At 45.7% G+C, this 12,217-nt stretch overlaps 1 protein-coding gene across 1 annotated transcript in view; it reads left to right on the top strand.

Moving 5' to 3' along the window:
- Positions 1 to 12,217, top strand: part of ANOS1 (anosmin 1) — a gene marked incomplete at both ends in the record, with an annotated part of 134,353 nt that overhangs the window by 81,055 nt on the left and 41,081 nt on the right. Inside the window, 2 exons of the mRNA XM_080719542.1 lie at positions 2,147 to 2,369; positions 11,031 to 11,215. Coding sequence (XP_080575668.1) covers positions 2,147 to 2,369; positions 11,031 to 11,215 — 408 coding nt within the window. The remainder of the gene's footprint in view (positions 1 to 2,146; positions 2,370 to 11,030; positions 11,216 to 12,217) is intronic.

Raw genomic sequence — 12,217 nt, 5'->3', positions numbered from 1 at the left:
CACCTGTAAAGTCCTTAAATTGGATCCTAATTTTAGTTCAGTCCAGGCATGTTATTTCCAAGTTTTATATATGTTTTTTTTTTTTTCAGGAGGGATACTAGGAGCCTTGTACCTCTGAGCTACACCCCAGCCCCTTTTAATTTTTGTTTTTAATTATTTTGAAACAGGGTCTCGCTAGGTTGTTGAAGGCCTCACTCAATTGCTGAGGCTGGTCTTGAACCTGCGATCCTCCTGTCTCAGCCTCCCAAGTATTTGAATTGCAGGTGTGTACCATTGTGTTCGGCTTACTATATATAATTAATTGTTTAACAGTCAACCTTATGTGGCATCTACAAATCGAATGAAGACAGTGAAATTACACCTTTCATAGCTAACACTTCTAGTCTCTCTTTTATGTTAAGAAAAGGCATCGAACCTTCCCCTTGTATTTAATTATAATAAATATGCATGCCTTCCTGTACGTCAAATTTGCAGTATTGGAAAGATGATTGTGGCGAATATTAATTTAGAAGAACAGGGTTAGGGTGTGGACGGTGCAACCATCTTGCATAAAGGTCACAGGAGGTTTACGGTAGACGTCAGATGAGGCAGCGTGTGTCTCTGTGTGTTTGTGTTACTGGGCACGAGCCCAGGGGCGTGCCTCTTCCAAGCTACATCCCAGTCCCATTTTATTTTTTATTTGGAAACAGGTGTGCCACCACCACTGACCATTTTAAGTACCCGTCAGCCTGGTTTTCTTGTTTCTGGGGATCGAATAAAGGGCCTTGTGCATCCTGAACAACCGCCGTACCACTGAGCAAAACCCCGGCCCATCTCTAAATGTCTTGACTACTGTCTTCAACCTGTGTACGGAACATAGAACTCTGTGAGGGAGTATGTTTGCATACATGTAGTATGATAGCTACGTATCAAAATGATATGCTATCATTTCATATGATAGTTACCAATCAAAACTCATGGGTCTAATTTCTTTAGGAAATTTTCATATAATATCACATTGCCAAGATGGGTGAATAAAGCTACATGTATTTTATAAAACATTCCAAACAAAAATTTGGTGGCAGATACATGTCAAACGTTCTCTCAGATGTGTAGGAATCAGATATTTCCTGTGTGTTTAATGATTTTTTTTTGAAGATTTAAAGAAGTTTATTAAAAGATAGAAATACAAAATGGCATGGGGGGATGACTCGAAATGAATACACCACTTTAATGATTTTTTTAAACTGGAGATTAAACCCAGGGGTATTCCACCACTGAACTAAACCTCAAGCCATTATTGTTGTTTGAACTCATGGACATTCTACGTCTGAGCTCTATTTTCTTCCTCCTCCTCCTCCTCCTCCTCCTCCTCCTCCTCCTCCTCCTCCTCCTCCTCCTCCTCCTCCTCTTCTTCTTCTTCTTCTTCTTCTTCTTCTTCTTCTTCTTCTTCTTCTTCTCCTTCTCCTCCTTCTCCTTCTCCTCCTTCTCCTTCTCCTTCTCCTTCTCCTTCTCCTTCTCCTTCTCCTTCTCCTTCTCCTTCTCCTTCTCCTTCTTCTTCTTTGACGGGTCTGGGGATGGAACCCAGGGGCATTCGACCTCCGAGCTACACCCTCTGCCCTATTTTTTATCCTTTATTTTGAAACCAGGTCTCACTGAGTTGCAGAGGGCCTCGCTAAGTAGCTGAGGCTGTCCGCGAACCGCGATCCTCCAGTCTCAGCCTCCCAAATGCTGGGATCACAAGCGTGAGCCACCACGCCTGGCTATTTTCTTCTTTACTTTGAAACAAGGTCTCACTAAAGTAGTGGAAAGCCTCACTAAGTAGCTGAGGCTGGCCTTGAGCTTGCGATCTTCCTTCTATCTCAGTCTCCCAAGAACCAGGCATCCGGTTGATGGGATTTTTTTGTTTTGTTTTTTGTTTTGCGGTACTAAGGATGGAACCCAGGGGCATTCTACCTCCCAGTGACACCCCCAGCCCTATTTTTTATTCTTAATTTTGAAACAGGGTCTCACGGAGTTGCAGAGGGCCTCGCTAAGTAGCTGAGGCTGGCCGCAAACAGTGATCCTCCTGTCCCAGCCTCCCGAATGCTGGGATGACAAACCGGGGCCACCACGCCCGGCTTGATGGGATATGTTTTAACCCAGTTTTCTTTTTTTTCTCTTCCAGCCCCTGTTCCCCAAGAAAAACTACGAGTGCTTGACCAGCTGTGAGTTCCTTAAGTATATCCTGCTGGTGAAGCAGGGAGACTGCCCGGCCCCCGAGCGGGCCAGCGGCTTCGCGGCCGCCTGCGTGGAGAGCTGCGAGGTGGACAGCGAGTGCTCGGGGGTGAAGAAGTGCTGCTCCAACGGGTGCGGGCACACCTGCCAGGTGCCCAAGACGCTCTACAAAGGTATGGCCGCCGGGGTGGGGCTCCTGCCCCAAACACCTGTGCGCGCCCAGACAGCGCACAGCCCCGCCGAAATCCATGTGGGCCAGAGTCGACTATCCTTCCTATTTATTTATTTATTCATTCATTTATTTATTTATTTACTATTTATTTATTTACTATCTATCTATTTATTTATTTATTGCAGACTATCTTATTAATTTATTTATTGCGGGTTATTGCGGGACATCATATTAATTAATTAATCTATTCATTTATTCATTGCAGTACTGGGGATGGAAGTCAGGGGCATTGTGCCTCCGAGGCTACACCCCCAGCCCTAGATTTTAGTCTTCATATTTTATTATCTATTTATTTATTTATTTATTCATTTATTTATTTATTTATTTTTGCAGGACTGGGGGTGAAACCCAGGGGCATTGTACCTCGGAGCTATACCCCAGCCCCAGCCCTAATTTTTAGTATTTATTTATTTATTTATTTATTTATTTATTTATTTTTGTGGTAGTGGGGATGGAACTCAGGGGCACTGTACCACCGAGCACACCCCAGCCCCAGCCCTAATTTTTAGTCTTTCTTTCCTTCCTTCCTTCCTTTCCCTCCCTTCCTTCCTTTCTTTCTCTTCCTTCCTTCCTTCCTTCCTTCCTTCCTTTCTCTTCCTTCCTTCCTTCCTTCCTTCCTTCCTTCCTTCCTTCCTTCCTTTCTCTTCCTTCCTTCCTTCCTTCCTTCCTTTCTTTCTCTTCCTTCCTTCCTTTCTTTCCCTTCCTTCCTTCCTTCCTTCATTCATTCCTTTCTTTTTGCAGTACTGGGGATGGAACTCAGGGGCATTGTACCTCTGAGTGACACCCCAACCCTAATTTTTAGTCTCTTTCTTTCTTTCCTTCTTTCTTTCTTTCTTTCTTTCTTTTTTTCTTTCTTTCTTTCTTTCTTTCTTTCTTTCTTTCTTTCTTTCTTTCTTTCTTTCTTTCTTTCTTTCTTTCTTTCTTTCTTTCTTTATTGCAGTACTAGGGATGGAACCCAGGGGCATTCTACCTGCAAACTACACCTCACAGCTCTAATTTTTAGTCATTTTATTTTATTTTATTTTTATTTTATTTTTGCGGTACTCTGAGCTCCACCTCCAGACCGATACTTTTAGTCTTTGTATTTATTTATTTATTTATTTTTGGTGGTACTGGCTAGTCTTTTTATTTTGAAACCGGGTCTCACTAAGTTGCAGAGGGCCTCACTAAGTAGCTGAGGCTGTCCGCGAACCGCGATCCTCCGGTCTCAGCCTCCTGAATGCTTTGAATTCAAGTGTGTGCCACCGCGCCCGGCTTCATATTCAAGTATCTTAAAACACTCACTGATCTTAGATACCAGTTGAAATAAACTCAGATCAAGGATGTGTAAAATTATATATATATATATATTAGAAGAAGCCAGGGGCAGTGGTGCACGCCTGTCGTCCCAGGACTTGGGAGGCTGAGATAGGAGGATCGCAGTTTAAAGGACAGCCTCAGCAACTTAGCAGAGACCCTCACCAACCTAGCCAAGATCCTGTTTCCAAATAAAACAATAAAATAGGGCTGGGGGTGTAGCTTGGAGGTAGCGTCCCTGTGGGTTCAATCCCCAGTACTACACACACAATAAATAAATAAAGTAGAATAAATGTGTGTGTATGTTTATGTTTTAACCTAACATATATGAAGGGTCGTAATAATTGAGAAAATAATTTTTTTTTCCTATGGAAGAATTAATCAGTGAAGCTCTCCTGGGTATGCTAAAAAAAAAAAAAAATAAGGTTTAAGTCTCTGGAAAAGAAGCTGGGGGGAGGGCACACTTGAGACGTGCTTTCAAACTGTACTTGTTCTGTGCTTTTATCTGTGAGCAAGCTCCCAGAACAGAAGTGGCATTGTTTAGACGTTAAATATTTTGATTCCTGTCTCAAGACTCTAGGCTGAGGATTTAGCCTCTTTCAAAGGAGCTCCATTAAAAGGAAATTGCAAGCCGGCGCGGTGGGGTGGAGCGCGCCTGTCATCCCAGCATTCGGGAGGCTGAGACCGGAGGATCCCGGTTCGCGGCCAGCCTCAGCTACTTAGGGAGGCCCTCTGCAACTCAGTGAGACCCTGTTTCAAAATTAAGAATAAAAAATAGGGCTGGGGGTGTGGTTTGGAGGTAGAATGCCCCTGGGTTTTATCCCCAGTACAGCCAAAAATATTTTTAAAAAATAAATAAATAAATAAAAAATAAAAGGGCTGGGGGTGTGGCTTGGAGGTAGAATACCCGTGGAGTTCATCCTCAGTACTGCAAAATAATAAAAAAAAAAAAAAATTAAAAAACAAAAACTAAATAAAGAATGAAAGACAGGGCTGGGTGTGTAGCTTGGAGGCAGAATGCCCCTGGGTTTCATCACCAGTACTGCAAAAAAAAAAAAAAAAAAAAAAAAAAAAAATTAAAATTAAAAAACAAAACTAAATAAAGAATAAAAGATATGGCTGGGGGTGTGTGTTGGAGGTAGAATGTCCCTGGATTTCATACCAAGTACTGCAAAAAAAAAAAAATTAAAATTAAAAAACAAAACTAAATAATAAAAGATAGGGCTGGGGGTGTGGCTTGGAGGTAGAATGCCCTGGGTTTTCATCACCAGTGCTGCCAAAACAAAAAACTAAAATTAAAAAACAAAACTAAATAAAGAATAAAAGATAGGGCTGGGGGTGTGGGTTGGACGTATATTGCCCAAGTACTGCAAAAAAAATTAAAATTAAAAAGCAAGCCGGGCGTGGTAGCACACGCTTGTAATCCCCCCTTCCCCGGCTTGGGAGGCGGAGACAGGAGGATCCTGCGGGTTTGAAGCCAGCCACGTTGGTTTAAGAGACCCTGTTTCCAAATAAAAATATAAAATAGGTCTGGGAGTGTAGGCCGGAGGTAGAAGGGCTTCCAGGAACCCCAGTACCACCAAAAAAAAAAAAAAAAAAAAAAAAAAGAAAAAAAAAAAAAGAGAGAAAAGAAAAGAAAGAAAGAAAGAAAGATTAAAAAGCAAAACTAAATAAAGAATAAAAGCTTGGAGGTAGAATGCGCCTGGGTTCAATCCCCAGTACTGAATGAATGAATGAATGAATACAAGTAAAGCCGGGCGTGGTGGCGCACGCTTGTAAGTCCAGCATTCGGGAGGCTGAGACCCGAGGATCGAGGTTCGAGGACAGCCTCAGCTACTTAGTGAGGCCCTCTGCAACTCAGTGAGACCCGGTTTCAAAATAAGAATAAAAAACAGGGCCGGGGGTGTAGCTCTCGGAGGTTAAATGCCCCTGGGTTCCATCCCCATATCCGCAAAAAAAATAAAAAAAAAAATAAATAAATAAAAATAAATAAATACAAGTAAAAAGAGCTTGGGGTGTAGCTCAGAGGTGGAACACCCCTGGCTTCACTCTCCCTTACCCCTTCCTCCCCTCCAAAAAAAAAAAAAAATCCTTTTTTAAGAAAGAAAAAACTCTAATCATCGACGTAACAGAAAACACATTGAGAGGAGCCCCATCTGCACATCTGTTTCTGCAGTTGAGCGCGCTCAGGAGGACGGTGCGCCCGGCAGGTCCAGGGAGCCCGGAGCCCAGCTGCACACAATTAGGGCCGCGCTGGGGCCTCCAATCAAGGCAGCCAGCTACCCCTAATGCACCGCAGAGGGGCCCTTCCCGCCCATGCCATTGCAGGAGCCCTGCACATCAGAATTAAAGAGAGCCTTCAGAGGAGAAATTTGATCTGACGGTGCCCAGGGGCCCCCAGCTCCGCTCCTTGGCAAGATGAGAATGGTCCAGGGCGGCCCTGTGGGTGCTGGCACCGGCCGCTGATGGGTGCAGGTTGGCCCAGCCGCCATGGTGGTCACTAGGGCTGCGTTCACTGCAGGGCACTGGGCACCACAGGGCCAAGGAGAAAGGGGCACTTGGGAGTCTCAGGCATGGCCTCCAAGTGTGCAGAGCTCACTGGCCGTCTCCTACGACCCTTCTGAGAAACCCAGACACTTGTGACGGGTTCTCAGATGCGTAGGCCCTCTCCTAGAGTTATTTGTCTAATACCCGCCTCCCTGTCCTGAGTACGAGGGACGGGGAGACTTGGTCCAGTTTGACTTTCCGTCACGCTCAACACATATTTACATGGCCCTTTTGTTTTTCTTTCTTTTCTGTCACTGGGGATGGAACCCAGGGGCATTCTACCTCTGAGGTACACCCTCAGCTTTATTATTATTATTATTATTATTATTATTATTATTATTTGCGGGTCTGGGGATAGAACCCAAGGGCATTCTTACCTCTAAGGTACACCCTCAGCTCTATTATTATTTATTATTATTATTATTATTATTATTATTATTGTTATTATTTGCGGGTCTGGGGATGGAACCCAAGGGCATTCTACCTCTGAGGTACACCCTCAGCTTTATTATTATTATTATTATTATTATTATTATTATTTGTGGGTCTGGGGATGAAACCCAAGGGCATTCTACCTTTGAGGTACACCCTCAGCTCTATTATTATTATTATTATTATTATTATTATTATTATTATGTGGGTCTGGGAATGGAACCCAAGGGCATTCTACCTTTGAGGTACACCCTCAGCTATTATTATTATTATTATTATTATTATTATTATTATTATTATTTGCGGGTCTGGGGATGAAACCCAAGGGCATTCTACTTCTGAGGTACACCCTCAGCTCTATTATTATTATTATTATTATTATTATTATTACTATTAGAGGGTCTGGGGATGGAACCCAGGGTCATTTGACCTCCAAGCTACACCCTGTTCCCTATTTTTTATTCTTTATTTTGAAACAGGGTCTCACTGAGTTACAGAGGGCCTCACTAAGTAGCTGAGGCTGGCCGCGAACCGCGATCCTCCTGTCTCAGCCTCCCGAATGCTGGGATGACAAGCTCGCTTCCCTGCTCCCGGCCTGCATGACTCTTGACTGGGGGCTGTCACTGAGGGCAGAGGACAGAACCCCCCCACCACCACCAAGGACTTTTCCACAGAGTCAGAGTGAGAGCTGGGCCAGCGCGCGCCCTCACAGCTCAGCACTGAAGAGGGCAGAAGAATGGAGCCTTTCTTTCCCACTGGGAAATTTAGGAGAAGTGTCAGAGAGGCGGGTACTTGGTCTCAGCCAGGACGCACTTAAGTGTGTTCGGTCAGAAAAGAGAATGAAGGACATTTCAGAGTCGAAAAGGAACAAAAAGAAAAACAACAATATAAACAGACCTCCGTCATCCCAAGGACTTTGCCGTGTGTTTTAGGAAAGCTGCTTTAAAGATAGGAACTGTCACAAAGACACAGTGTACCATGCGAGAAACTGAAGTATAAAATATAAGCCAGGCATAGTGTTACATGCCTGTCTCTCGGTCCTTGGGAGACGGAGACAGGAGGATTGCAGATTTGAGGCCAACCTCAACCACTTAGCTAAACCCTGGTTCAAAATACAAGATAAAAGGGGCTGGGGGTTGGAGATCAGAGGTAGAAAGCCCCTGGGTTTAATCCCCACTGCGAAGTGTGTGTGTGTGTGTGTGTGTGTGATCAGAAAGTTGGCTGCTCTGCAGGAGATCTGGGAAATAGATGGAATGGGAGAGTCTGAGAAAATATAGGAGAGAATCTCACGTGTACTCTAGAAAATAATCACAGGCCAGGCGCCCGTGCTGCCTGCCATCCCAGACCTGGGGGCCGAGACAGGACGGTCTCAGGTTTGAAGCCAGCCGCAAACACTTAGCAAGACCCTATTGCCGATAAAGAATTAAAAACAAAGGTGTGGGTGTAAAAGCTGGGAGTAGAACGCCTCTGGGTTCAGCCTCCAGTGCCAAAACAAGAAAGGAAAAGAAGAAAGAAAGGGGAGGAAAGGAAAGGAGGAAGGAAAGGAGGAAGGAAGGAAAGGAGGAAGGAAGGAAGGAAGGAAGGAAGGAAGGAAAGGAGGAAGGAAGGAAAGGAGAAGGGAAGGAGGAAGGAAGGAAGGAAAGGAGAAGGGAAGGAGGAAGGAAGGAAAGGAGGGAGGAAAGAAAGGAGGAAGGAAGGAAGAAAAGAAAAAAGGAAGGAAAGGAGGAAGGAAGGAAGGGAGAAAGGAAGGAAGGAAGGGAGAAAGGGAGAAAGGGAAAAGGGAAGGAAAGGAGAAGGAAAGAAGAAAAGGAGGAAGGAAAGAAAGGAGGAAGGAAGGAAGAAAAGAAGAAAGGAAGGAAAGAAGGAAGAAAGGAGGAAGGAAGGAAGGGAGAAAGGAAGGAAGGAAGGGAGAAAGGGAGAAAGGGAAAAGGGAAGGAAAGGAGAAGGAAAGAAGAAAGAAAGGAAAGGAGGAAGGAAGGAAAGGAGGAAAGAAGGAAGAAAAGAAGGAAAGAAGGAAGAAAGGAGGAAGGAAGGAAGGAAGGAAAGAAAGGAAGGGAAGGAGGGAAGGAAAGGAGGAAGAAAGAGAAAGAGAAGGCTCTGTTCTCACATCAAGAAAGGGCAGGAAGGAGAGAGAGAGAGAGAGAGAGAGAGAGAGAGAGAGAGAGAGGAGAGGACGAACGCGTGCACGCGCCGGGGATGGGTGTGTGTGTGCCAGAAACCAGAAGCCATAGATAATCCCCGAGGCCACAGGTCCGCGGACCCACCTTCCCCAGCTACACCCGACGAGCCTGGACCAGGCCCCAGAGAGACCCCGGGCGGGGCATTTCTTCACTGCAGAGATTACAGCCCAGCCCTGCTCCCAGCAGGGCCACCTGTTTCCATGAGAGTGCCATGGGTCCATGGGGCATTTTGTTTCCAAAGTACTATACATGTGCTGGGATTATAAACCTGTGCTACCATGCTTGGCTTTATTTATTTTTTCTTTTTTTACTGGCGATGGAATCCAGGGGCATTTACCTCTGAGTTACACCCCCATCCCTATTTTTTTTTAACTTTTTTTTTTTTTTTTGGTGGTACTGGGGGTAGAACCCAGAGACTTTCTACCTCCGGGCTATACTCCCAGACCTATTTTCTATTTTATTTGGAAACAGGGTCTCACTAAGTTGCCGAGAGCCTCACTAAGTAGCTGAGGCGGGCCTTGAACCTGTGCGATCCTCCTGTCTCCGCCTCCCGAGGGCGGGGATTACAAGCGTGCGCCGCCGCGTCCGGCTAAACTCTTTATTTTGAAACAGGGTCTCACTGAGTTGCAAAGGGCCTCCTCACTAAGTAGTAGCTGAGGCTGTCCGCGAACCGCGATCCTCCCATCTCAGCCTCCCAAATGCTGGGATTAAAAGTGTGTGCCACCATGCCCGCCTCCAATTATTATTATTTTTTTTAATAAAGAAGATGACAGGACCTGGAGGGTACAAGACTTGTTCAGAACTAATGATGCATTTGGACCTTCTGGGAGCAAAGGAAGGGCCAGACGCAAAGGATAATGGTCTTCAGATGAGATGGAGTGAGCCTGGTGTTGGAAGACATCCACGGTGAGCTAGGTGTTGAAGCGCCCAGGGTCTGGGAGGCAGAGACAGGAGGATCGCAGGTCAGAAGTCAGATTCAGCAACCTAGCAAGGCTCTGTTTCAAAATAAAGTGTTAAGCCGGGCGCGGCGGCGCACGCTTGTAATCGCAGCACTTGAGAGACTGAGACAGGAAGATCTTGGTTTACGGCCAGCCTCAGCTACTTAGTGAGGCCCTCCGCAACTTAGTGAGACCCTGTTTCAAAATAAAAAGTAAAAACTAGCTGGGCGTGGTGGTGCACGCTTGTCATCCCAGCATTCGGAGGCTGAGACAGGAGGATCCCGGTTCGCAGACAGCCTCAGCTACTTAGTGAGGCCCTCTGCAACTTAGTGAGACGCTGTTTCAAAATAAAGAATACAAAATAGGGCAGGGGCTGTAGCTTGGAGGTCAAATGCCCCTGGGTTCCATCCTCAGACCCGCAATAAATAAATGAATAAATAAAATTAAAGAATAAAAACTCGCCGGGCATGGTGGCACACGCTTGTAATCCCAGCATTTGGGAAGCTGAGACAGGAGGATCTTGGTTCATGGCTAGCCTCAGCTACTTAGTAAGGCCCTTTGCAACTCAGTGAGACCCTATTTCAAAATAAAGAATAAAAAATAAGGCTAGGTGTGCAGGTCGGAGGTAGAATGCCCTTGGGTTCCATCCTCAGACCCACATAAATAAATAAATAAATAAATAAATAAATAAATAGAATAAAAACTAGCCGGGCATGGTGGCATACGCGTTTAATCCCAGCATTGGGGAGGCTGAGACAGGAAGATCTTGGTTCATGGCCAGCCTCAGCTACTTAGTGAGGCCCTCTGCAACTCAGTGCGACCCTGTCTCAAAATAAAGAATAAAAAATAGGGCTGGGTGTGCAGATCGGAGATAGAATGCCCCTGGATTCCATCCCTAGTACTGCAATAAACAAACAAACAAATAAATAAATAAATAAACAAATAAAAAGTTCTATAGCACGGCTAGGGGGTACAGCTCAGAGGTACAATGTTCCTGGGTTCAATCCCCAATACTACACACACACACACACACACACACACACACACACACACACACACTCCACTCTGAAGCCTGGTGTGGAGAAGCGGCTTTTACAAAAGGAAATAGAATACCAGGTGTCAGCAGATGGACTTGTCTCTTCTGTCCATTTCCTTCTTCGTGTACCGAGTCCCACACGGCGCACTTTGATTGACCCGATCCTGTTTCAGGTGTCCCCTTGAAACCCAGGAAAGAGCTCCGATTTACTGAACTCAAGACGGGGCAGCTGGAGGTGAGGTGGTCCTCGAAATTCAACATTTCCATCGAGCCCGTCATCTACGTGGTGCAAAGACGATGGAATTACGGCATACATCCCAGCGAAGACGATGCCACGCACTGGCAGACGGTGGCCCAGGTGAGTGCCCCCCCCCCGGCCTCTGTTTTTTCTTTCGAGGTAGTGTCTTCTGCATACTTAAGGGCAAGAAATGAGCCTGCTGGCCGGGCGTGGTGGCGCACGCTTGTCATCCCTGTGCTCGGGAGGCGGAGACGGGAGGATCGTGCAGGTTCGAAGCCAGCCTCTCTGGCTTAAGAGACCCTGTTTCCAAATAAAAATATAAAATAGATCTGGGAGTGTAGCCCAGAGGTAGAAGGGCTTCCAGGAACCCCAGGACCACCAAAAAAAAAAAAAAAAGAAAAAAAGAAAAAGACATGACCCTGCTGGGCCTCAGTCAGAACAGCTAGGCTACAGACGGAAGCCACATGTGCGTGTGCAAGTAATTTCACGCCTCTTTGCTAAGAAGAAGATGCGCTTCGTGGACTTGAAGGTCTCCCCGACCAGTTGACCACTCCGCCGGGCCCGGTGGCACACGGCGGGCATCTCGTGACTTCAGAAGGCTGAGGCAGGAGGATCGCAGATGGGGGGACAGCATCCATGACGTAGTGTGGTCCTCTGCAACTTAGACCCTGTTTCAAAGCAAACAAAAACTGAATGCATAAATAAATAAATAGGCTATATGAAAGGGAGACAGACAGGCAGAAAGACAGACACACTCTGCGTCCATTCATTCACCAGTACAGGAAGGAGGAGGAGGAGGTTGAGAGAGAGGTGTGGTGGTACATGCCTATTATCCCAACACAGGAGGATTATGGATTTGAGACCAGCCAGAGTAACTTAGCAAGACACTTATCCCCCTACAGAGACCTTGTTTCAGAAACAACAAAAATAAACAAGTAAAAAGGGCATAGCTTAGAGAGAGGGTGTGCGGCTCTGAGCTTAATCACTAGTACAGGAAGAGAAAGAAAGACAGCAGAGACAGAGACAGAGACAAAGACAGATAGAGAAAGAGACAGAGACAGGCAGAGACAGAGACAGAGACAGAGACAGAGAGACAGACAGACAGACAGGCGTGATGCGTGC

Source organism: Muscardinus avellanarius (genome assembly GCF_963383645.1).
Source record: "Muscardinus avellanarius genome assembly, chromosome: X".
Lineage (NCBI taxonomy): Eukaryota > Metazoa > Chordata > Mammalia > Rodentia > Gliridae > Muscardinus > Muscardinus avellanarius.
This window is presented reverse-complemented; position numbering and strand designations above follow the sequence as displayed.